At 40.6% G+C, this 22,090-nt stretch overlaps 1 protein-coding gene across 1 annotated transcript in view; it reads left to right on the plus strand.

Moving 5' to 3' along the window:
• Window positions 1–1,423: 1,423 nt before the first annotated feature.
• Window positions 1,424–22,090, plus strand: part of SMARCA5 (SNF2 related chromatin remodeling ATPase 5) — a 37,784-nt gene continuing 17,117 nt past the window's right edge. Inside the window, exons 1-10 of the mRNA XM_084757472.1 lie at window positions 1,424–1,789; window positions 4,543–4,617; window positions 6,844–7,010; window positions 10,810–10,910; window positions 12,476–12,576; window positions 13,282–13,461; window positions 14,899–15,054; window positions 15,144–15,275; window positions 16,377–16,445; window positions 19,803–19,912. Of these exons, the coding sequence (XP_084613598.1) occupies window positions 1,568–1,789; window positions 4,543–4,617; window positions 6,844–7,010; window positions 10,810–10,910; window positions 12,476–12,576; window positions 13,282–13,461; window positions 14,899–15,054; window positions 15,144–15,275; window positions 16,377–16,445; window positions 19,803–19,912 (1,313 nt within the window). The 5' untranslated portion in view covers window positions 1,424–1,567. The remainder of the gene's footprint in view (window positions 1,790–4,542; window positions 4,618–6,843; window positions 7,011–10,809; window positions 10,911–12,475; window positions 12,577–13,281; window positions 13,462–14,898; window positions 15,055–15,143; window positions 15,276–16,376; window positions 16,446–19,802; window positions 19,913–22,090) is intronic.

Here is a 22,090-nt window from a genome sequence, read left to right on the forward strand (position 1 = left end):
CGCCACCACACCGGTTTTCTTGAGTCACCTCTTCTAGCCCCTTCGTTTACTAATTTGTGGAGGCAAGATGTCCTTGAACTCTGGATCCTACTGTCTCCGCTTCCGTAAGTGCTGGGAGGATGGGCACACGTCATCACAAACCCAGATCAAGTGGTGCTAGGACTCCCAACTCGGGCCCTCACGCACGCTCCTGAAGCGCTCTACCAACGGAGCTACAACCCCAATATTTTAAATGAGAGCGTTTTCCAGATTTCAATTTTGATTAGAGAATTATTTGACCAGCTCAAACTTTTTGAACACACACACACACACACACACGTTACCTATTCCAAGGGAATTTGAAATTCTCTTATTCAATATAGGTGGGGACTAAGTCATGGATGGTATTAAGATAACAAAGGCCGTGTATGTGTGGAGGAGTGGGTGTTTATATTCTGTAGGAGAGGACACAAGGCCTTAGCAGCCTCCATGACAGCCTAAGGCCGGAAACGGAAGCAGCTCCGAGTAACGAAGACTAGGCTCTCTCTGTAGCCTTGGCCCCTATGGGAACTCGCTCTGTAGACCAGGCTGGCCTTGAACTCCTGCCTCTGCCTCCCGGGGCTGAGACTGTAAGGCGTGCGCACCCACACTTGAGGGGACAGCGTGCGTTTTTCTTCGATGCAGGTGGAAAATAACACGCCACCGTGGTCGTCACCAGTCGCCATTCACGTCCTCACAGGGCACCGGCAAGTCCCTCAACGCCCCGGATCGAACTCTTTTCAGGGGAGCTGACTGACGTAGCGAACACGCAGAGTTTAAATCTGAGGTGATTTTTGTTGTTGTTGTTGTTGTTCCTCAGTCGTCCGACGTCACTTGAGGAAACCTTAATGTCACGCCCGTGAGCGAAGGTGGCAGGGTCGCCTTGGCTGTTCCCAGACAAACCTCTCTTGAGCGGTGGGAGAGCCCGGGACGCAGTTCGCGTCGCGCAAACCCACGCCGACGCGCTTCTTCGAGGCCCCGCCCATTCTCCCTCCACAGCCATTCAGAGGCCTGGAGGAGGCGAGGCCGGGGAGGATTTTTTGCGCATGCGCTCTCGCGACCCGGAGAGGAGGGCTAGGGGAGGAGGGCGGAACTAGCGATCTCGCGAGCGTTGAGAGCGGGTGGCGTAGGGCGCCGTCCTGGTTGGCTGAGGAAGATAACCCACTCGCGGAGTGGAGAAGGCGCCGGCAGGCCTCTGAGAGTGCCTTTCGCTTTCCTTTCCCTTTCCCTCAACCCTCCGCCTCCTCGGAGTCGGGCCCGCCCTCCCTGACCTCCGTGACCCCGCCGGCCCCGCCCACCCTCGCCGACGTGATTTCCCGCCGTGAGGTAAACGCCGGGTGGAAAGGGGAGCGGAGTCCCGCGGAAGAGGACGGCGAGCAGCGAGCGCCGCGGCTGGGCCGGCTCGGGTCGGTGGCGGAGCCGCTGCGCGTGAGAGCTTCCGGGCGGGTCTCGCTTCCCCGGGCGGGGTCCCCGGACGCCGGAGCCGCGCAGGCCCAGGCCGCTTCCCTCCGCGCCCGCCCGTGGCCGCGGCGGGTGACGCAGCCGGAACATGTCGTCCGCGGCCGAGCCTCCGCCGCCCCCGCCTCCCGAGAGCGCGCCTTCTTCCAAGCCCTCGGCGGCGGCGGCGGCGGCGGGCGCCGGCGGGAGCAGCAGCAGCAGCAGCAGCAGCAGCAGCAGCAGCAGCAACAGCAGCAGCGGCAACAAAGGCGGCCCCGAGGGCGGCGCGGAGCCGTGTGCGGCGGGCGCGGGCCCCGCGGACGGCGAGATGGAGGTGAGCGCGCCCCGGGGCCGCGGGGGAGGGAGGCGTATGCTCGGCTGGCGCGGCGCCGGCCCTTCACCTTTTCCGTTTTCCCTCCGTTTAGCCAGCCCGGGCAGGTCGCGCGGGGCGCTCTTAGGAAACACATGTTCCTCATTACTGTGGCGGAGGGGACCGGTTTCCCCCATCGATCGCTAGACTTCCCCCACCCACCCCCAGATCCCGCTCAGTTCCCCCCCCCCCACACACCCAGATCTAGGTTTTAGTTTGCACTAAACTTTGGGGAAGGGCGAGGGAGATGCGCGCCCCACTTAGCGGGGTTCACGGGGCCGGGGGCGACGTTGCCCAGCGTCGCAGCTGGGGACCTAACGTCCCCCAGTGTCTCATCCCGGTGCCGACGGGGGCGGCATCTGTCTGTTCTGGGCAGAAACAATGGCGAGAGCTGGAGGGCCGAGTGCGCAGTGGGGATAAGCGGGGCGCAGCTGCTTCTGTACAGCGAGGGGGGAGGGCCCCCCTCCCGGGCCCTGCTTCCACCGGGAGGGAGGGGAAGCGAGCGTGACAGCTGCAGCACCTGTCCCGGATCCCCATCTCATTAGGGGTGTACGGATGGAGAAATGAATGAATGGGAGCATCAGGGGAGGAGGGTGATGGGCTTTTAGCCATTCAGACGATTTGCTTGGTGAACCCCCTTCTGGGGCTCGAGTGAGCCAGATGATGATGACAATACTAGAGGGGGGGGGGGGAGAGGGTGGAAAATAGTGGAGCTGCCAGGCAGGTCTCTTGGATATGCTCCCAGGCTTTTAAGTTGCCTGGGAACAAAGTTATTGCTTCCAATTTTTATTCTTGGCCTTGGTCTTGTTTTGAGGTATTCTGTAGTTCCAGTCTGAAGATTTCTGAGAGTTTTAATTCTCAGATGGGAAGTAATACTATAAAAAGGAAGAAAAAAACGTGAGTGGAGAATTTACTCTGTAAGGAAACCGATGGTGCAGTCTGCATCACTTTTATTGGGCAGCTTGGGTGAGATAGCATGTTAGTAGTCTTTGAAATACCTACTAGTGGAGAGCGGAAGTGTTAGTGTAATGCACCAATTTGAAGTGAATGCAGATGCCTCCACTCCAGGTAAGTAGTCTTTTGAGCTGTTTAACTTGGACTCTTAGATTCCTGCTCCATGGCATAGAGGAGTCTGGACACCAGTGACCCTGAAGGAATTATATATAAATGCATAGTTCACTGCAGAGAGCTTTGCAGATTCTGCTTGCTGTGAAAACTTGGGAGTCACATTTTTTTAAATATATTTTTTAAATTTGTTTTTAATTTTAATTTATGTATGTTGGTGTGAGGGTGTCAGATCTTGGAGTTACAGACAGTTGTGAGCTGCCATGTGGGTGCTGGGAATTGAACCCCGGTCCTTGGGAAGAGCAGGCGGTGCTCTTAACCACTGAGCCATCTCTCCAGCCCGGGAGTCACATTTTACCTATAGGTTATATTTCTGTTTATGTGTCCTAAAGATGAGAATGTTAAACTCACATGTAATTCTTTTATTTTTGAGTTGCTGTTTTTCAGTTAAGATGAAATTTAAATATAAGCATGAATGAAAACACCTATGGTATAAAATTAAGTGGTATTTTCATTAACCAGTATAGAAAACTGAATCTTCTCAGTATAGGAATATCAATAATGTCTCTTTTTTTAAATCTCATTCTTCACTCATTTTCTTTCTGTTTGTATCATAGTTTTTGTTTGTTTGTTTATTTGTTTTTTTGAGACAGGGTTTCTCTACATAGCTCTAGCTGTCCTGGAACTCCTTCTATAGACTAGGTTGGCCTGCAACTCAGAAACCTGCCTGCTTCTGCCTCTGCTGAGATTAAAGGCCTGTGCCACCATGCCACCACCTCCCGGCTATGCTATTTTTTTGGAGAGGGTCGTTGAGACTCTGTGTAGCCTGGGCTAGAAAGGCTAGCCTGCCTCTGCCTCCCAAGTGCTGGGATTAAAGGCTGCACCACCATTCCAAGACAGTTATCTGCAGTCTGCTTTTCATTGTCTTAGCTGAATTTAGAATCAGAATTAGATTTGAGTTGAGAATATGCTTGCCTAATGTATCTGATGCCCTTAGATATGTTTTGAAGTTGGAAAATGGAAATTGAATTACAGAAGAAATAGTATCTGCAGTTGGAAAGCACATTATTGTAGAGTGTGCTTTTCCTTGAATGTGTGCTGGCAGGTATTTTGTAATTGGAGTCGAAGGTTTTGTCGTTTTCCTTGTGGCATTTGAATGTCAAAATGAATTCATTTTTAAGAATAGCATATTTATTACTAACTAGGAGCCAGACTGAGGATATATTTAATTTAAGCTTCTTTTGGGGCAGAGTTCTAAATAGTGGAAATTAGTGACTAATGCTGCCTTCCATGTGTGCATTTGTATAAAATAGCACAGTAGTCAGGTGGAATTTTATGATAAAAAGGGTATTTTGAAAAGATAGACTTGCCCACTGACTTATTTAGAAAGCAATTTTGCCTTAGGGTGTTGTTGATAATATTTTTTATCATGGTAACAGTTGTGCATTTTATAACTGGGAAAAGTAATTATCCCCGTGGTATTTATACTGTTCCTACAGGGGTCGTGTCAGGTGATGTGATAGCCGTTAAATCCCTAGGGAGGTAGGAGCAAGAGTACACTATTTAGAAAGCGTTTTCTTTTCTTTTTTATAAAGATATCAGTGTATGATAGTGAGTTGACAATCCATAAACAATTTTCCTTTCCTTATTAGGAGGTATTTGATGACGCATCACCTGGAAAGCAAAAAGAAATCCAAGAACCAGACCCTACATATGAAGAAAAAATGGTATGTCCTAGACATGTGAGGAGTTTATAATGACATTTATAGTTTAGAATGAAATTTTTTCTTAAGATAATTTAAATCTCCTAAGCATCTGTGTTTATTTTTTTAATAAATGCAATATTTACTTAAAAGCATTCAGAATATGTGAGCAAAACAGCTGCAAATTTTTTTTTTTTTGCACTTAGAGAGTAGTATGCAGTTAACAGAACTGTTATCTTTGCATGAACTACATCAGAGAATACTGAAAACAAAAACAAACCAAAAAAACTACCATCACCATAGATAACACTTCCTGCTCTGTGTCAACTAGAACATGTTTTAAATTTCTATGCCACTGTCTAATCCCCAGCTGTGCAAGGCAAGGGTAGTAGCTATTTAAAACATCTGCAGCACAGGGCTATCTAAGCAAGTATTCGGTAGTGTGTTAACTGTACCAAAGACACTGTACTGTTTAAATCTGACACGGCCTTCCATTTCCACTTTTTTTCTTTTAAAGGGGTGAGTTGTATACAGGGTGCTTTGGAGTCCTTGACCTTCTTTTTGCTGTCTCCCCTTTGGTGGTGGTGGTGGGAATGTAGGCTTCCATCTCAGCCTTTGCCATGTCTTCCACTGTCCCCTTTCTTCAGCAGCAGCCGTGGTGTCCGCCTCTGAGCACTGTTAGAGAACCCTGGCGCCCAGGGCCTTCTTGTGCTTCTCCTGGCACACAGAAGACATTTGCCTCAGCTGCTTAGGGTCTCCTCTGCCCGTGGTCAGTTGCTTTTCCTCTGTGAGGCAGAGTCCGTCCAGAGCCATCTACCCCTCGCTTGCGCTGGTGCTGACTCTGTGGAGCTTAATGTACTCAATCCTGTATAATAAGTAGAGCAGGGATATCTAATTGAAATAAATATAACATGGAGGATTGTGTGCCTAAGTAAACCAAATACGTATTTTAGGGGGAGGGGTTACATAGTATTCAGTTGCATTAATAGAACATCCTTAAAGAGTTTAGCATTGAAAGTGATTTTTTTAAGAAGCCAGCCAACTCTCTCAAGTATGTCCAGTGCTCTTCTCTACTGTGTTCAAGGACTAATATATGCAGTTGCTCTCAGCATTCTTACATTGGGGATGGGTTTGTCTTTTTCTTATGGCGCTGGGGATCAAGTCTTTGTTCTTCTGCTGTGCTACAGTCCTTAATAAGTAGATCCCTTATAAAAAGGAAGCTTGGTATTTTATTCTGTTTACAGAGCCAGTTTACATCATATATTTCCCTCAGCTAGTACCTAAAAAGAGAGGTTTAAATTTAGTTTTAATGATAGTAATGGCCAACAGTAAGTGGTTATTATGGCCCTGTTCTTATATATATTAAGAACATTAATTTAAACTCAACAACCTTATGAAGTGAAAATATGCAAATTAATAAGGCAATTATATAATGTGTTCTTTAAGGGTGTTCTAATTTTGTATTTACCACCTAGATATCTGGTACAGAATTGGTTTTGGTTTTTTGAGATAGGGTCTCAAACCAGGGTAACCTTGAACTCAGTTCTACCAAGTTCTGGGATTAAAAAAATGTGCCATCACCCCTGGCCAGAGTAAAGCTTTTCAAATATTTTTTAAAATTAGCGTTTACTTTAACTTCTAATATTAGAAAATACTTGAAAATACATTAAAACGCTTCAAATCCCAACATTATGGTATAAATACAGAATTAGCATAATACAGATGTTAGCAAAATACAAATCACAAAGACTTTAATAGGGGCTGAAGAGATGCCTCAGTGGTTACGAGCACTTGTTGCTCTTCCGGAGGACCCAGCGCCCACATGGTAGCGCATCGACTGTCTAACTCCAGTCCTGGGGAGTGTGACAGCCCCTTTTGACCTTCAGGTCTGAAGCATGCACATGGCACACTCTTAAACAGACCATCAACTTATTAAATAATAATGGACATAAAATTTTAGTCTTGGAAATATATAAATTTACTTAAGCATTACTGTAAGCATGATGTATTTTGCGTCATGCCCCTTTGCAATCAAACATTTCTGCCCTTAGCCATTACCGCTTGCCATCTTTAAACCACTCACTAGCCCTTCCTATATTTATATGTATTCAAACCTGCTTGTCAGCTGGCAAAGTGCTTATGAGAGTCGCCCATGTTGGATGGTTTAGTAGTTTGTTCACTTGATTCTTGAGCATCATGCAGTGTTGAACTTGATTTTTAGTCTGATAAAGTGTGTCTTAAATTTTGCAGCAAACTGACCGAGCGAATAGATTTGAGTATTTACTAAAGCAGACAGAGCTGTTCGCACATTTCATTCAGCCTGCTGCTCAGAAGACTCCAACCTCTCCCTTGAAGATGAAACCAGGGCGCCCACGGGTAAAAAAGGACGAAAAACAGAATTTGCTTTCAGTTGGCGAGTGAGTAGTAGTTTATATTTGATAATTTTAAGCCAAACTTGCTTTTAAATTCTATTTTTTAAGGATTTTAAATGTTTTCTGTGGCTTCATAGGTATGGCCTTCAGTGTCTGAAAATAGGTACAATGACTTATTTTTATGCCATTATATGCTTTATGGACTGTAACAGCTATTCAGCTATGCTATACATGGTGTTAAGATGATAAGCTATTCCTTAGAGAGTTTAAAAATACAAAGGTTACATATGTTATTCACCATTACATAGAAGTAGGTAGTCCAGGCTTGAATTTGGATCTGATGTACTTGTCTTCCAAAAAAAAAATTTTTTTTTTTTTTTTTTTTTTTTTTTTTTTGGTGCATTAAGGATATATTAAGGTAGGTTTGTTTGTTTTTTGGTACTGGGGATTGAACCTAGGGCCTCATGCTTGCTGGATAAGCGTTCCACCACTGACTTATAAAATCCACCCGTGTTTTTCACTTTTTGTTGTATTTTTCAAGACAGGATTTCTCTGTGTAGACTTGGCTGTCCTGGATACACTAGTAGACTAGGCTAGACTCGAACTCAGAGATCCGCCTGCACTGCCTCCCTGAGAGCTGGGATTATAGGCATGTACCACCACGCCCTGTTGACTGTTTGAGGTTGGGTTCCACTGAGTTGCCAGAGTTGGCCTTGAACTTACTCTATAGCTCAAACAGGCCTTAGGACTTCTTAAGGTCTTTCTCTTTCAGGCGTCCAAATAGCTAGAATTGCAAATCCTTGGTTACAAGAGTATTTGAAATCTGAGCTGGTGTGTAGAGTATTTGCATCTGGTTTATAGCTATCTGTTTAAAATGTTTACTACGTGTTAGTTTGCTTCTTACATGCTGAAGCATCACATATGCCATCCTTTGGTAGTTTTTGATCGTTCCTATATGTACTGAATATGCAAATACATCTTTTGTGTTAGCATGTTAATATATTTAAGGTAGTCTCTTCTATAATTCCTGGCATGATAAATGAGGTATGAAAAGTAATTATAATATGTGAGAACATATATTCCTCAATGTGAAAATTGCTAAGTGATTAGTTGAAATAGGAAAGTATAATGTTCATCTAGAGGGAATGAACATTATTTCTTAGTTTTATTTGGAATATTCTGTTGTTCCAGTGTATCTTTCTTATCAATTACATATATACAAGTGCTGTTTTTATATTTAACAAAAAATCCTTTATTTTAATATAAATACATTCATGCTTTTTTTCTTTTTTTGTTTTTCCTTTTTAAAATATCCTGACTACAGTTTTCCTCCCTTCTCCTCTAGTCCCTCCCAATCCACTCCTCCTCCTTTTCTCTTCAGCAAAGGGCAAGTCTCCTGTGGATATCAACCAACCATGGTATTTCAAATTGCAGTGAGACTATGCACCCCCTTTACGAGGCTGGATCAGGCAACCAGTAGGAGATGGCCCCTTACGCAGACAAAGGAGTCAAAGACAGCCCCTGCTCCCACTGTTAGAAATACCACAAGAAGGTCAAGCTACATAGCAGTAACGTAGAGAGAGCGCCGAGGTCAGTTCCACACAGGCTCCCTAGTCAGTTCAGTCTCTATGAGCCCTGGTTGGTTGAGTCTGTGGACTTTTTTTTACGGTGTCTTGACTCCTGGCTCCTACAATCCTTCCTTCCCTCTTCTGCAGGATTCCCCGAACTCTGTCTAATGTTTGCTGTGGGTCCCTTATCTGTTTCCATCAGTAAACAGTAGCTGGGTGAGGCCTCTCTGATGACAGCTGTGCTAGGCACCCATCTATAAGTATAGCAGAATATCATTAGGGATCACTTTCTCTCCTAGGTCTCTGGGCTGTCCAGCCTTTGGTTCCTGGCCCTCTAGGCAGTGTCAGGGGCAGGCTCCTTCTCATGGCATGGGTCTCAAGCTAGACCAGTCATTGATTGGCCACTCCCACAATTTCTGTGCTACCTTTACCCCAGCACAAGGCAGACAACTTGTAGGTCAAAGGTTTTGCAGCTGGGTTGGTGTTACAATTCCCCCACTGGAAGTCTTGCTTAGTTGCAGGAGATGGCCAGTTAGGCTCATGTCCTCTGTTGCTAGGAGTCTTAGCTAGGATCTCCCTAATAGATTCCTGGGGGTTTCCATTGCCCTAGGTTTCTAGCCATCCCACAGATGCCCACCCCCACCCCCCAGTTGTCTCTACTGCTCTCTGCTTTCATCTCCCCCCTCCAATCCCCAACCTGATCCCTTCTGTTCCTATACCCACCCAGATACACACTCCCATCCACCCGCAATGCATATTCTATTTCTCTTCACAGGGAGATTTATGTATATACCTCCCAGGGGGGGCTTGGTACTTAGAAAAAAAATCAGATACAAGGCTGGGCATGGTGGTACACACGTTTCATCTCAGCATTCATTCCGGAGGCAGGGGCTGAGGATCTCTGAGTTGAAGGCCAGCCTGGTCTGCAAAGATTTCCTAGACAGCCAAGGTTAGGCAGAGAAACCCTGCCTCAGGGGGAAAAAAAAAAAAGGAAAAAGGAAAAAATAATTGTTCCAGATAGGAAATCTTGCTAGCTACTTAAATATATCTGTCATAGGAATTGCTGTAATAAACATTAAACATTATTGTGGTATAATCAATATGATAGGGAAAAATGCTTCTGCTCGCTTAGTTTGTAATTCTTAATTGATTGATTTTTCTGGTTTTTGAGACAAGGCTTTATCTTTGTAGCCTTGGCTGTCCTAGACTTTGCTTTCTAGACCAGGCTGGTCTTGAACTCAACAGCAATCTGTCTGCCTCTGCTTCCCAGAGTGCTGGGATTACAGCTATGCGCCGCCACCACCCATTCTTAGTTTGTAATTCTCTAAGATTAAGATGATAATACACAGTAAACTACTAAGTTTTGTTTTTATTTTCTTTATTAAATGACATTATTGGGCAATAAGTTTGAGTTTTCTCTCTCTCTCTTTTGAGATAGTCTTGTGAGGGTCAAACCCCAAGCCTTGGGTGCATTAGGCAAGCACAGACAGAAATGTACCACAGACAGGTACTTTCTAGTCCCCCTTTCTCATTTAGGAGGTGGGTGGAGCTGTGTATTACTAGGTACAATATTTCAATGCATAGCCCAGACTGGCCTCAAATTCAGTCTTTGTGCCTGTTCCTGGACTGTTGAAATCATAGGCCTGGCCCACTAAGACCAGTCATTTGTTTATCTTGCCTCCTGAGAGCTGGAGGCTTTTATTTTGGTGGGCCAGTAGGTTTGAATTTGTGTCTTCTGCTTGTCAGGCAAGCACTTTGCTGACAACTATTATTTCTCAGTCCCCAAAATAATTTTTGGGAGTTAATCTAATAAATTCCTTAGTCACTACTACTAAACATCTTAAGTCCTTATTTCCTAGCTTTAGTCACAGTTGCTTTTCAAGATAGGGTTTCTCTGTCTAGTCCTGGCTGTCTTGGAACTCTGTAGACCAGGCTGGCCTCAAATTTGAGAGATCTGCCTGTCTCTTAAATGTATTTTAATTTTTATTCATAGTTTAGTTAACCATGTAAACATTTTAGGTTTAAAATTACTAGTAATTTGCACTGCTCACTTTTCAGCCATACTCTGTTTTTTAGTTTTTTATTATATTTTGTTTTTTTGTGGTACATGGGATCTAACACAGGTCTTAAATGCATGCTAGACAAGTGCTTTACCATTGAGCTACATGTGTAGCCCTGGTTTAACTTAGATGCTTATTTAGATTATTGTGATGTCATCATTTGGCTACTGCATTTAATTACAACTCATAAGTTGATTTTTGTCTTTATTTGGACAGCTATCGACACCGTAGAACAGAGCAAGAGGAGGATGAAGAGCTGTTAACAGAAAGCTCCAAAGCAACCAATGTTTGCACTCGATTTGAAGATTCTCCATCATGTACGTTAAACTTACTAAATCATTTGATTTGGTTTTTCAAGACAGGGTTTCTCTGAGTAGCCTTGGCTGTCCTAGACTCACTTTGTAGACCAGGCTGGCCTCAAACTCACAGTGATCCGCCTGCCTCTGCTTCCTCGAGTGCTGGGATTAAAGGCGTGCGTCACCACGCCCAGCTTGAATCATTGGATCTGCGAAGGAGCCTCTTTTCGATGTGTGAATTTGCTTTTTTTCTATAATTTTTAAAGGAAATTTTTAGTAATCTTGGATAGTTACTGGCTTTGAATAAATTTTATGCATTTTTGATCTGAGATATTAATATATTCACTGGGGTTATAGCTATAGAGCACTTACAGCATGTGTAACCCTGGCCTCGATCCCTAGAACAGAGAGGACAGTATGTGCTGTATTTCAGAAGTATGTAAGAATGCCATTCAGCTTATGGTTTTTAAGATAATGGAAAATGGAATGATTTTTGCAACATATTTTTCCCAAACAAAAGTACTTTGTAAAAGAGGATGGAAAATCATGAAAAAATTTACTTTTTTGTTCATGTTTTCATATGAATTTATTACTTTTGGGAAATGTACAAGTGCTTTCCTTATAAGACAATATTTAACCAGCTTAGAAACATAATCTTGATTTCTGATAAGATTTCTGATAGGATTAGAGACTTCTGTAATCTTCATTAAAGCCTGCCTTTAGGCAATTTCTGTATGGGATGAGTAGTTAGTATGAACAGCTAACAGAGTGACACCTGGACTCTTGCTTAGTTAGAACATTAAGCAGTTTGCTCATTTACACTTTCACTTGTTAACGTACACTTTGGTTTTTTTTTCCCCTTGCCATACAAAGCACAGTTTCTGTTGTTTTTGTTTTTGTTTTGTTTTGTTTCGTTTCACTTCAAGCTGTCGGCTAGAGCTGCATGTCTGACAAGTTGGAAAGGAGATTTGGCTTCTTTCTTTCTCACATTCCTTCATTGTAACTAGTGTGCCCAGTCCTGGTTGTCCGTTCACTCTTAAACTGCAATTTACTCAGGAAAGTAAAACAAACGATGTGTATACACTGGAGGACATGGGTCCTTATAGCAGGTCTACCAGAAAAGGAGCCTCAGTAGAAAGCGTGGACTTGGAGAAGGGATCTCCTGTCTTTATTTGTACTGTCAGTAGGAGGAAAGGAAAATCCTCAGAGAACCACTGTCTGACTTTTATGAAGGATGAAAACACTTGATTAAAAAATGTGCTAACATTAAAGAGAGGTGAAGAGGCCAGAGACCCCCTGAAGGCCAATATGTTAACATTGAATTGAGTGATTTGGACTAGGACTCTGATGCCACAGTCATGGGCCCTGTGCCTCACGATCAGTTATTTGTATCCAGCTCCCAGGCAGCAGTCTGGTTTCATCAGCTCTCTTTAATGATTTTAACCTAGCAGAAACCATACAGTGCACGTATCTTCTACAGATGTCTGTAGTCCCAGTTAAACCTCTGAATATCAGATAAAAGGCAGCTGCCTTTTCTTCTATTTCTTGTCTTTAAAATGAGCATTGTGTCTTATTGTTGTTTTTAGATGTAAAATGGGGTAAACTAAGAGACTATCAAGTTCGAGGCTTGAACTGGCTCATCTCTTTGTATGAGAATGGCATCAATGGTATCCTTGCGGATGAAATGGTATGTATTTAGCTATCTTGAAGCTTGAAGATTTTTGTTGTTGTTATTGTAAGTTAAGATAGTTTGACATTGAATTTGTAGCAATTAAGAGAGAAAAATGGTTTTGTTGATTATAACTAAATTTTTCTCAAAGTGCTATAAGCAACTTGCATTAGTTACATAAGTGACATTTTCACATGTGAAAAATTGCCACCACTGCAAGTAGAGTAAATTTTAAAACAATATATTTTAATAACATTTTTTTGTAGTAAAGTAATTCGGCCATTTCCGTCCACTGTTAAGAACAGCTCACATGGTTAAATTTCACAAAACATTGTATCTTCAGTTCACTACTTACTAGTTATGTAGTGAAGGTTTTAACCCTTCTCAGCGTAGAGTTTAAACAGTTGTTTGAGAAAGTGTGGAGTCGAAAGGGATGGATTAACACTTCTGCCTCCGGTAGGTTAGTTTGGGAATATCACATTTTCTAAGCCTTGTAGAGGTGATGTTGGTTAGCTTCCTTGTAGACTTATGTGACCTGAGCCTGTAAACTTACATACACATTAAGCTCTTGTTATGTTGTCTCAAACTTAGCATTTCTGTTAAATGTTCCTGTGTATGATGGGGGCTGTAAGTATGAAATAATGTTTCTAATTGTTCAATGATTAATTCAATTGATGTAATTAATTAAATTGATTTAATGTTTAATTATGATGAACTTTTCAGGGCTTGGGAAAAACACTTCAAACAATTTCTCTCCTTGGATACATGAAACACTATAGAAATATTCCTGGTCCTCATATGGTTTTGGTTCCCAAATCTACGTTGCACAACTGGATGAGTGAATTCAAGAGATGGGTACCAACACTTAGGTCTGTTTGCTTGATAGGAGATAAAGAGCAAAGAGTAAGTTTTTATAGCATTACACGATTGATATTAAAGGAATTTAAATTTAGGCTTATAATGAAATAGCTGGAGAAGGGATTAAAAAGGATCTTGGCAAATTATTAATAATTTATAACTATACTACTGTCTTTGTGGTTATTCAAGAATCTTAACCGAGAATGCTTTAAAGACTACAGAGAGCTATATGGATTTCTTAATTTTATTTTCAGTTTGTTTCTCCCCTTCTTGGAAGTCACTATATAAAGTCAGAGATTTTTTGTTTGTTTGTTTTTTGTTGTTGTTGCTTGTTTTTTGTTTTTGTTTTTGTTTTCCTCCTGAGACAGGGTCTCTTTCTGTGTAGCCTTGGTTGTCCTGGACTCACTTTGTAGACCAGGCTGGCCTCAAACTCACAGCAATCCGCCTGCCTCTGCCTCCTGAGTGCTGGTATTAAAGGTGTGGCCCCACGCCAGACAAAGATTTTTAAAATTTGGACATATTAGCTTGCTTTTTTGAATATGTTAGATATTAGAAATTTGAGGGGCCAGATTTCGAGATTAGGGTACAGTGGTATCACCATAGAATAGTAATTGCTAAATGTGAGTTGACTCAGTTTAGTAATTTGGTGAGCCGTTACACAAATATGAGTTAAATTATTGATTTCTTAGCCACATCTTTTTGGGGCGATGTCATGGAAATAGTGACACTATTAAGAATAGAGAACTTAGATTTGGAAGTTGGAGATAATAGATTGTATTCATTGATTAAATGATATTAAATGATTTTATACTTAATTAGAATAGATTAATTCTTTTAAGATTACTTTATATTTATGGATGCTTTGCCTGCATGCTGGATTTTCACTGAGGCAAGAAAAGAGTCACACCTTGGAACTAGACTTCTGAATGGTTGTGAGTCACCATGTGGATGCTGGGAATTGAACCTGGGTCTTCTATAATAACAACAAATACTCTTAACCACTGAGCCAGCTCTCCAGCAGCAGTCTAGATTTCTTTCCCCCGGAATAGACAGACATGTGGATTATTCTAAGTTTCCAAGTTGCTTTTTGTTCGGGGGACTCAACTACTTCTCTGCTTTTTACTTCATATCCTTATCTATAAAATAACAGCTACCCATCAAAAGAGTGAAACTGCCTACGACCAACTGTCAGTCTTCCCTGTCACAGGCCTCCTTCTTGAGGATTTCAAGACCTAGTGAAATTGTAGAAAGCCGTTTTAAAGAGTTAGGCCACTGAATTTTCTGATTCACTTCAGCTTTTTGAAACTAAGTTAAAACTGATCAATGAAGTAATTTTAGTGGTAGGATAGCTAACTTAAAATGCTTATTTAGTAGCCACTCTGCTTAATAGTCTCATGTCTTGTTTGTATCTGATTACTTGTTAGTGAATTTAATGTATAATGGAATTAAGTGATGTACTTTTTTGTTGTTGTTGCTTAACAGGCTGCATTTGTCAGGGATGTTTTATTACCTGGAGAGTGGGATGTGTGCGTCACATCTTACGAAATGCTTATTAAAGAGAAGTCTGTGTTCAAAAAATTTAACTGGAGATACTTAGTTATAGATGAAGCTCACAGGATAAAAAATGAAAAATCTAAGGTAATTTGATACTTGATATGAACTTTTTTTGTGTCTGAGGGTTTGATACTTAATTGGGATGTTGTAATAATGGTCTTTGGTCCTTTCAGTTGTCAGAAATAGTGAGGGAATTCAAGACTACAAATCGGCTGTTGCTAACTGGGACGCCTCTTCAGAACAACTTGCACGAGCTCTGGTCACTTCTAAACTTCTTGTTACCAGACGTGTTTAACTCAGCTGATGTAAGCATCTCTTTTTGTGGTTAATTGTATTTTATTAATGTAAATTATTAATTAGTTAGATTTACTTAATATTTTAGTAATAGCACTATTTGGTATGGTTACTAATTTTTTCTACTTAAGTAACTAGCCTGTTACTAACCTACTAAGTTGATTATATATTCTGAGAATTCACTTTTGAGCCTTCGGTTTCATCTCATTTCCCATCAGCTTTTACATCTGGGATGGTATATTCTTATTCCTGTTTGGCAATCAGGAATGGCTAATTTTGCCTCAATGTTTCTAGCCTAAATGCTTGTTTTTAAGCATTTTCAAGTATTTTTATATATTTTACACATTGTGAGGTTTTGCCCCTCTTTGGTTTTCAACACTAGGTTTCTTTGTGTAGCCTTGGGTATCGTAGACTTACTCTATAGACCAGGCTGGGCTCGAACTCAAGAGATCTGCCTGCCTCTACCTCCTAAGTGCTAGGATTAAAGGTGTGTGCCACCACCACCCAGCTAAAGATTATGTTAGAAAGAACAGAAATTTGTCTGGAAAAAGTACATTCGATTTGAAAGCTTTAATTTTTTTTTTAACATTTTGATATTTTAGAGATAGTTTCAAGATTTGGTTTTCTTGCTAGGCTAATACTTAAAGCTCTCAGTTATAACAGTGGTTATAAGATATTTACTTAGCATAGCAAATTTATAATAGATATTTCAGGATATTGGTTAAGGAAATTGTCCTTACTCAGATCTTATCTAAATAGTAACAATGCTTTTAATCTCAGTTTCACTTAGGTTAATTAATGAGATGAACATTACTCTGGAAACCTTGAGTTGTGTATTGTAATTATGTCTGTAAACAAGCTTTTAGACTCTTAATTGTGAATCCATGTTATATGTGGAAAAAATGCTTAGGGAGAATATAATTCATCTATTTGCCCTTTAACATTCTTGAGAAAGAAGGGCTTGAGGTTTTTGTTTTTGTTTTTTGGGTTTTTTTTTTTTTTGTGGCTTACAACTCAGGTAATTTTAGAAATAATTTTTATAGCTGGTGTTATACGGCATTTGTGTTTAATCTTGTCTTTGACCTCAGGATGTTTTTTATTTATTGATCTAGGATTTTGATTCCTGGTTTGATACAAATAATTGCCTTGGGGATCAAAAGTTAGTTGAGAGGCTCCATATGGTAAGTATGGTTAGAACATGCTTTTTGTTTGTTTTGTTTTTCAAAACAGGGTTTCTCTGTGTAGCCTGTACTGTCCTGTACTCCATAGACCAGGAGAACTCAGAGATCTTCCTTCCTCTGCCTCCCTGAGTCTAGGATTACAGGTGTGAGCCACCATGCCTGGCTAGGACATACTTTCAATGAGAAAATATTTTAATTAGTTTACTGCTAACAGAAGTATGGTATAAAATTACAGTTTGGATTTAAAATCCACTGTTTGAAATGACATTAGGGAGATGATGTGATCATTTTTTTGTATTTGAACCTAGGATGTACTTTCAGTGTAATGAAGAAAGTAGTCTCTTAGTTACAAGTTACAAAAAGTATAGTGAAAAGGATACAACAGTACTTGATGACAGAATAGATAAATTCTTAAAGCTTAGTTTCATTCAGATTCTGTAATAGGATCTGACATGTTGATATCTGAAAGGACCAGTGGATATCTGTCTCTAAAGATAGTGAGTGTACATAAGGCAACTAATCCTGCATTGTGAGTTGAGTTGATACAGTTTTTGTTTTACTGTGTAGTTCACTTCATAGGTAAAAGGCAGATAAGATACCATAACTGTTAATTAATACTAGAGCTTTTCCACATCTTTTAATATCTTGGCCTGGATACTGTGCAGGGATAGGAGGGGAAGAGAACAGCATCCTTAGTACCTTCTCCTCAATGCAACTTGTGACAATAAAAATGCCGTAAACATGGCACAAGCTCTCTGGGAGATAAATCATGCTCTGCTTGCCTCTCCTTACATCCTAATCTTTTTAGAATATTCCAGCTTTAGTTGTACTTTTACATAGATACACTGAAAACATCTTGCTAGTTTCACTTACTCTTTGTTGTTTGTGTGTGTGTGTGTGTAAAGGAATCTCTTCTTCCTGATTTCCTTTTACGTAGCCTAAGACTCAGTTATATCCACCGCCTCCTTTTTTGACCGTCTAGGCAGAGGCTAGCCTAGACACTTTGTGTATTTACCTATTTATTCCATCTTTAGTCATTTGAGCATTCTGACATGGCGGGACTTTCTACAGGAACTTTGGATTGTAAGCACAAAGGCTGGAGTTCATGTACTTTGCACAGTGCCTGGCACAGTGGGTAGTTTTCTTCTTTTATCTTCTTTTTCTCATCTCCTCCTTTTTTTCTTTTCTCCCCTTTCCCTCTTCTGTTTTGTTAAGACAAGGTTTTGCCTTGCCCCTCTACCTGACTTTGAACTAGGTGGTCCTCTAGCCATAGCCTCCCAAGTGCTGGATTATAGGTGTGAGCCCTTAGGCCAGGTTGATCTTTTTTCCTACTTCTCTTGTATATTGAGATTTCTTGTTAAGTACATCTGAGAGTAGTGGTAGTCTTCTAGGAACTTTTAATTCAGGCAGCAGCCAAGCATTTAACTACTGCTTAGATTTTTCTTATTCAAAGGATTGAAAGTCTTGAAAGGTTAGAGGGTTGATACAATCTTGGGTTCTCCCCCCCACCCCCCAAGACAGGGTTTCTCTGTGTAGCCTTGGCTGTCTTGGACTTGCTTTGTAGACCAGGCTGGCTTTGAACTCACAGCGATCTTCCTGCCTCTGCCTCCTGAGTGCTGGGATTAAAGGCGTGTGCCATCCATGCCCACTAAAATCTTAGTGATGAAAAACAAGGCAAAAGAATTTGGCTCTTTTCTTACTTTGCCCTCTTACCCTTTACTTTATGGCTTTCCTTTGAGTAAATGTCTAGGTCCATGTAGGTAGAGCAGATTAAAGCACTATGCAACAGAGTCAAGTTTTTCCATATCTTTGTTAGTTTTTCTTAGAATAGTTTGAAATGCTTATCAACTCAACAGAAAAGGAATAGTATTCTCTACTTCATCCTCCTGCCATTGCAATCTGAAATCCCCACTGCCGTGTCTGGCCCTGTGGTGAACGGGATATATAGGAGGCCTGGTGACCTGAGTTAAATCCCTGACATCGAGTTAAATCTCATACCAAGTTGGAAGGAGACAACTGATTTGACATGGTTGTTTTCTTGACTTCCACATGTGTTCCATAGCAGGTGCATCATGAACAGTATGCACATGATAATGTTTGTTTGTTTGTTTGTTTGGAAACAGCCTAGTATTCTTAGGAATGATTTATCAGCTGTGTAATGCTACAGAACCACTCCCTTATTCTCTACAAAATTCTACCTTAATAGCTTGCGTTTTAATAATTTCAGCGTCAGTGGGTGATCTGGTGATTTCTTTTAAATATTTTATTTAATTTTAATTTGTGTATGTTGGTGTGAGGGTGTAAGATCTTCGAGTTGCAGACAGTTGTGAGCTGCCATGTGGGTGCTGGGAATCGAACCCTGGTCCTTTGGAAGAGCAGGCGGTGCTCTTAACCACTGAGCCATCTCTCCAGCCCTATCTGGTGATTTCTTAGCTGACTCTTTCTGGGTTTATCAAGCTGCATTTAGCTGGACAGCCTTCGGTCTTCTTGTCTTGGCAGTAGCTGGTATTTGACCTAGAGTAGCTTCTGTTACATGCTATAATCGGACAAGAGTTGCTGGTGGTTTTCTCACCCATTTTAAATTTGTTATGTGATATAGTCAGTATCTTTATAAGCCAGTAAAACTAGAACAAAGAATATGTAACGATAATTTTTAATTTTATCATTATGTTAAAATTTAAATTTTATTAAAAGAATACTACTTTCAAAACCTAGATATCAGTCACAAACATTGAATGAAACAAAGTTATGAGTGGTAATATGTACAAATAATGTGTTGTTTAAAATTAAAAATAAGAGGTGAAACTGATCTATGTTGTTTAAAAAGTAAGAATATTGCCTTCTGTTAGGAAAGGACTGGGAGGAACTCAAGGATTTGTAGAGTGTCTGATTACATGGATATGCTAACTTGGTAAAGACTAAACTAAAGTAGGTTTTTTACACTTGTCTCATTGAATGCTTTTGCAATAATGGGTAATTATTTAAAAGATTGTCATACAGTGCTTAATGTAGGGTAGCCATTTTTCAGCAGTGTTGAGCAATATGTGTACAAGAAACTAATTTTTAAACTAGTATGATTTAGAAATGCTGAAAATAGTTTTAAAACACCATTTTCTAGAATTTATGAGACTCTAGCAAGTATTATAAATACTCATATATAGAGTAAATGGTGAAGTTGTATTGTTACCCTTCAGGAATCCAATAGTAATAAATGATGTATTTTGAACAGGAAAATGCTTAAAATTACATGTTATTCAAACAGATTTTTTCCGTGTATTTGGTACATAGTTTTAAGATTTTTGAGATAATATCAATATTACAGATAAGGTCACCTTTCTTCTCTTTGCCTTCTCTAAGGTTCTGCGTCCATTCCTCCTTCGTCGAATTAAAGCTGATGTTGAAAAGAGTTTGCCTCCAAAAAAAGAAGTAAAAATCTATGTGGGTCTTAGTAAAATGCAAAGGGAATGGTATGTATTCTGAGGTGCTTGACAGTACTATTTTCCCCAGGTTTTCATTTTACAGTCTTTTATTTTCCTAATTTGTGTCTTTGGCATTTCTGTTGACTGGAATAAGCTTAACCTAATGCAATGCTCATTAAAAGCCAGGTGATAGGAGGCAAGTCAGCACAGCAGACTGGCTTATGATACGCTTTCTGCTGCTCAGGGATAGTCTGGTGGTGGGTATAAATTGTCTGTTTATTTTGGACAAGTGATACAAACTAGAGGTTTAATTTAGTTATTCTAACACTGAGTTATAATTTCTCTATTTAAAAAGTACAGCATTTTGCTGGCCAGTCATGAGAGCTAATGGACAGAATTAAGCAAGATCCAGGAAACAAACAAAACAAAAATTATGGCTCAGGATGTAGCTCAGTTGTTACAGTGTTTATCTGACATGAATAAAGTTCTGAGGTCAGTCATCATCTAGGCATTTATGTGTGCACCTGTAATCACAGCACTGGGAAGGCAGAGGTACAAAGTCATCTGTATCTCTGAGACTAGCTTGAGATACCATTTTAAATGTGCACACACAGAAATACATACATATTGACTTAATGTGTAGCAGAAGTTAAAAACTTTTTATATTTTTATTTACCTTTGTTGCATGAATGTTTTGGCTTGCATGTATATCTAATTTGCCATGTGAGTGCCTGGTCTGTGGAGATCAGAAGAGGGCAGGCACTCCTCTGAAATAGTAACAGGCAGCTGTGAGCCATTGTGTGGCTCAAACCTGGGTCCTCTTCAAGAGTAGCCAGTGCTCTAACCTGTAAACCACCTTTCCAATCCTCTGTAGATGTAAAACTTAGTGGGTTTTGTTGTTATTTTTGGTTTGGTTTTGTTTTGCTTTGCCTTGCCTTTTGTTTTTCAGGACAGGGATTCTCTGTGTGTATCTCTGGCTGCCCTGGAACTCATTCTGTAGATCCGGCTGGTCTGGAACTCAATAGAGATCTACCTGCCTCTGCCTCCTGAGTGCTGAGATTAAAGGCGTACTACACCACCATGTGGCAAAGCTTAATGTTTTTAATCCGTAAAGCTATATGTATTTGTTGTAAAAATACTTTTTGTATATGCTAAAATTATAACAAGTATAAAATGTCTTTATGAAATGGTAGTAATGATGCCTGGTGATTTTCGTACTTTCATAGAACAAAATTTAAAAGTTGAAAAAGTATTAGTCTTTAAGGACTTCTAATTTTTGCATTTAATTTGTGTGTGCATGTGTGTCTGCACGTTTCCATATTATGGTTTATGTGTGGAAGTCAGGAAGTCTACAAGTTGCTTCTCTTTAGCAGGTGGGCTCTGTGGGTCTGTTGAGGTTGTCAGGTTTGGTGGCAAGTGCCTTTACCTGCTTAACTATTTTACTGGTCTCACTTTTTAGCATTAAGTTTTACTTTGAAAAGTTTTACAGATAAGTACAATTTTTAAAAAAACCTAGAAACTGGTGGCTTATTTTGTTAAATGTACTTACCACAATTTTACACATATGTAATGTATTTTGATCATATTCATACTCCTTTGTCCTTTCTTACCACATTTATTCTTCCACTGAATCCCTTCTTTCCAACATGACTTTTTTCCTCCTTTGGGTAGAAAGCATAACTATGAAGTCAGTGCACAGTGACTGTAAGAAAAGATGGCACAACTTTAGACTGTGTGACATGAGCATAGTGCTGAAGGCTGGGAGGAGGTGGGCACTCACCCATCTTTACTGGTCTCACCATGTCTTCAGACTGGATCTTTGAGGGGCCAGAGTTGAAAAAGGACGGGAAGGATGATTGTATACAGACTTAGGCAAGTTGTCTGAAAAAACATCTCCTGTAGAGGACGAGTTATTTATTGTCCATGTCCTCAGGGCTTTAGAAACGCTATTTAGCAGAGAACTTAGGTCTGCCCTGTATTGCTATAAAATGTTGAGCCAGGGAATGAGTTGATGTCAGTGTGAACTGATGTTATTAAACGTGAGCCTCCTCTGTTGGTCAGAATTGTAATGAAATCTCTGAATGGTACTTTAAATGTTGCTTTAGGCCCATTCAAGTTACTTTGTTCAAAACATTCAGTTTGACTAAGAATTTAATCTTTAGACATAGATTATTCACTACTGCCAGACAGTTTTTAAATTCTTAGTATGCATTAATGACTTTATGG

The sequence above is a fragment of the Acomys minous genome, assembly GCF_964271855.1.
Source record: "Acomys minous genome assembly, chromosome: 14".
Taxonomy (NCBI): Eukaryota; Metazoa; Chordata; class Mammalia; order Rodentia; family Muridae; genus Acomys; species Acomys minous.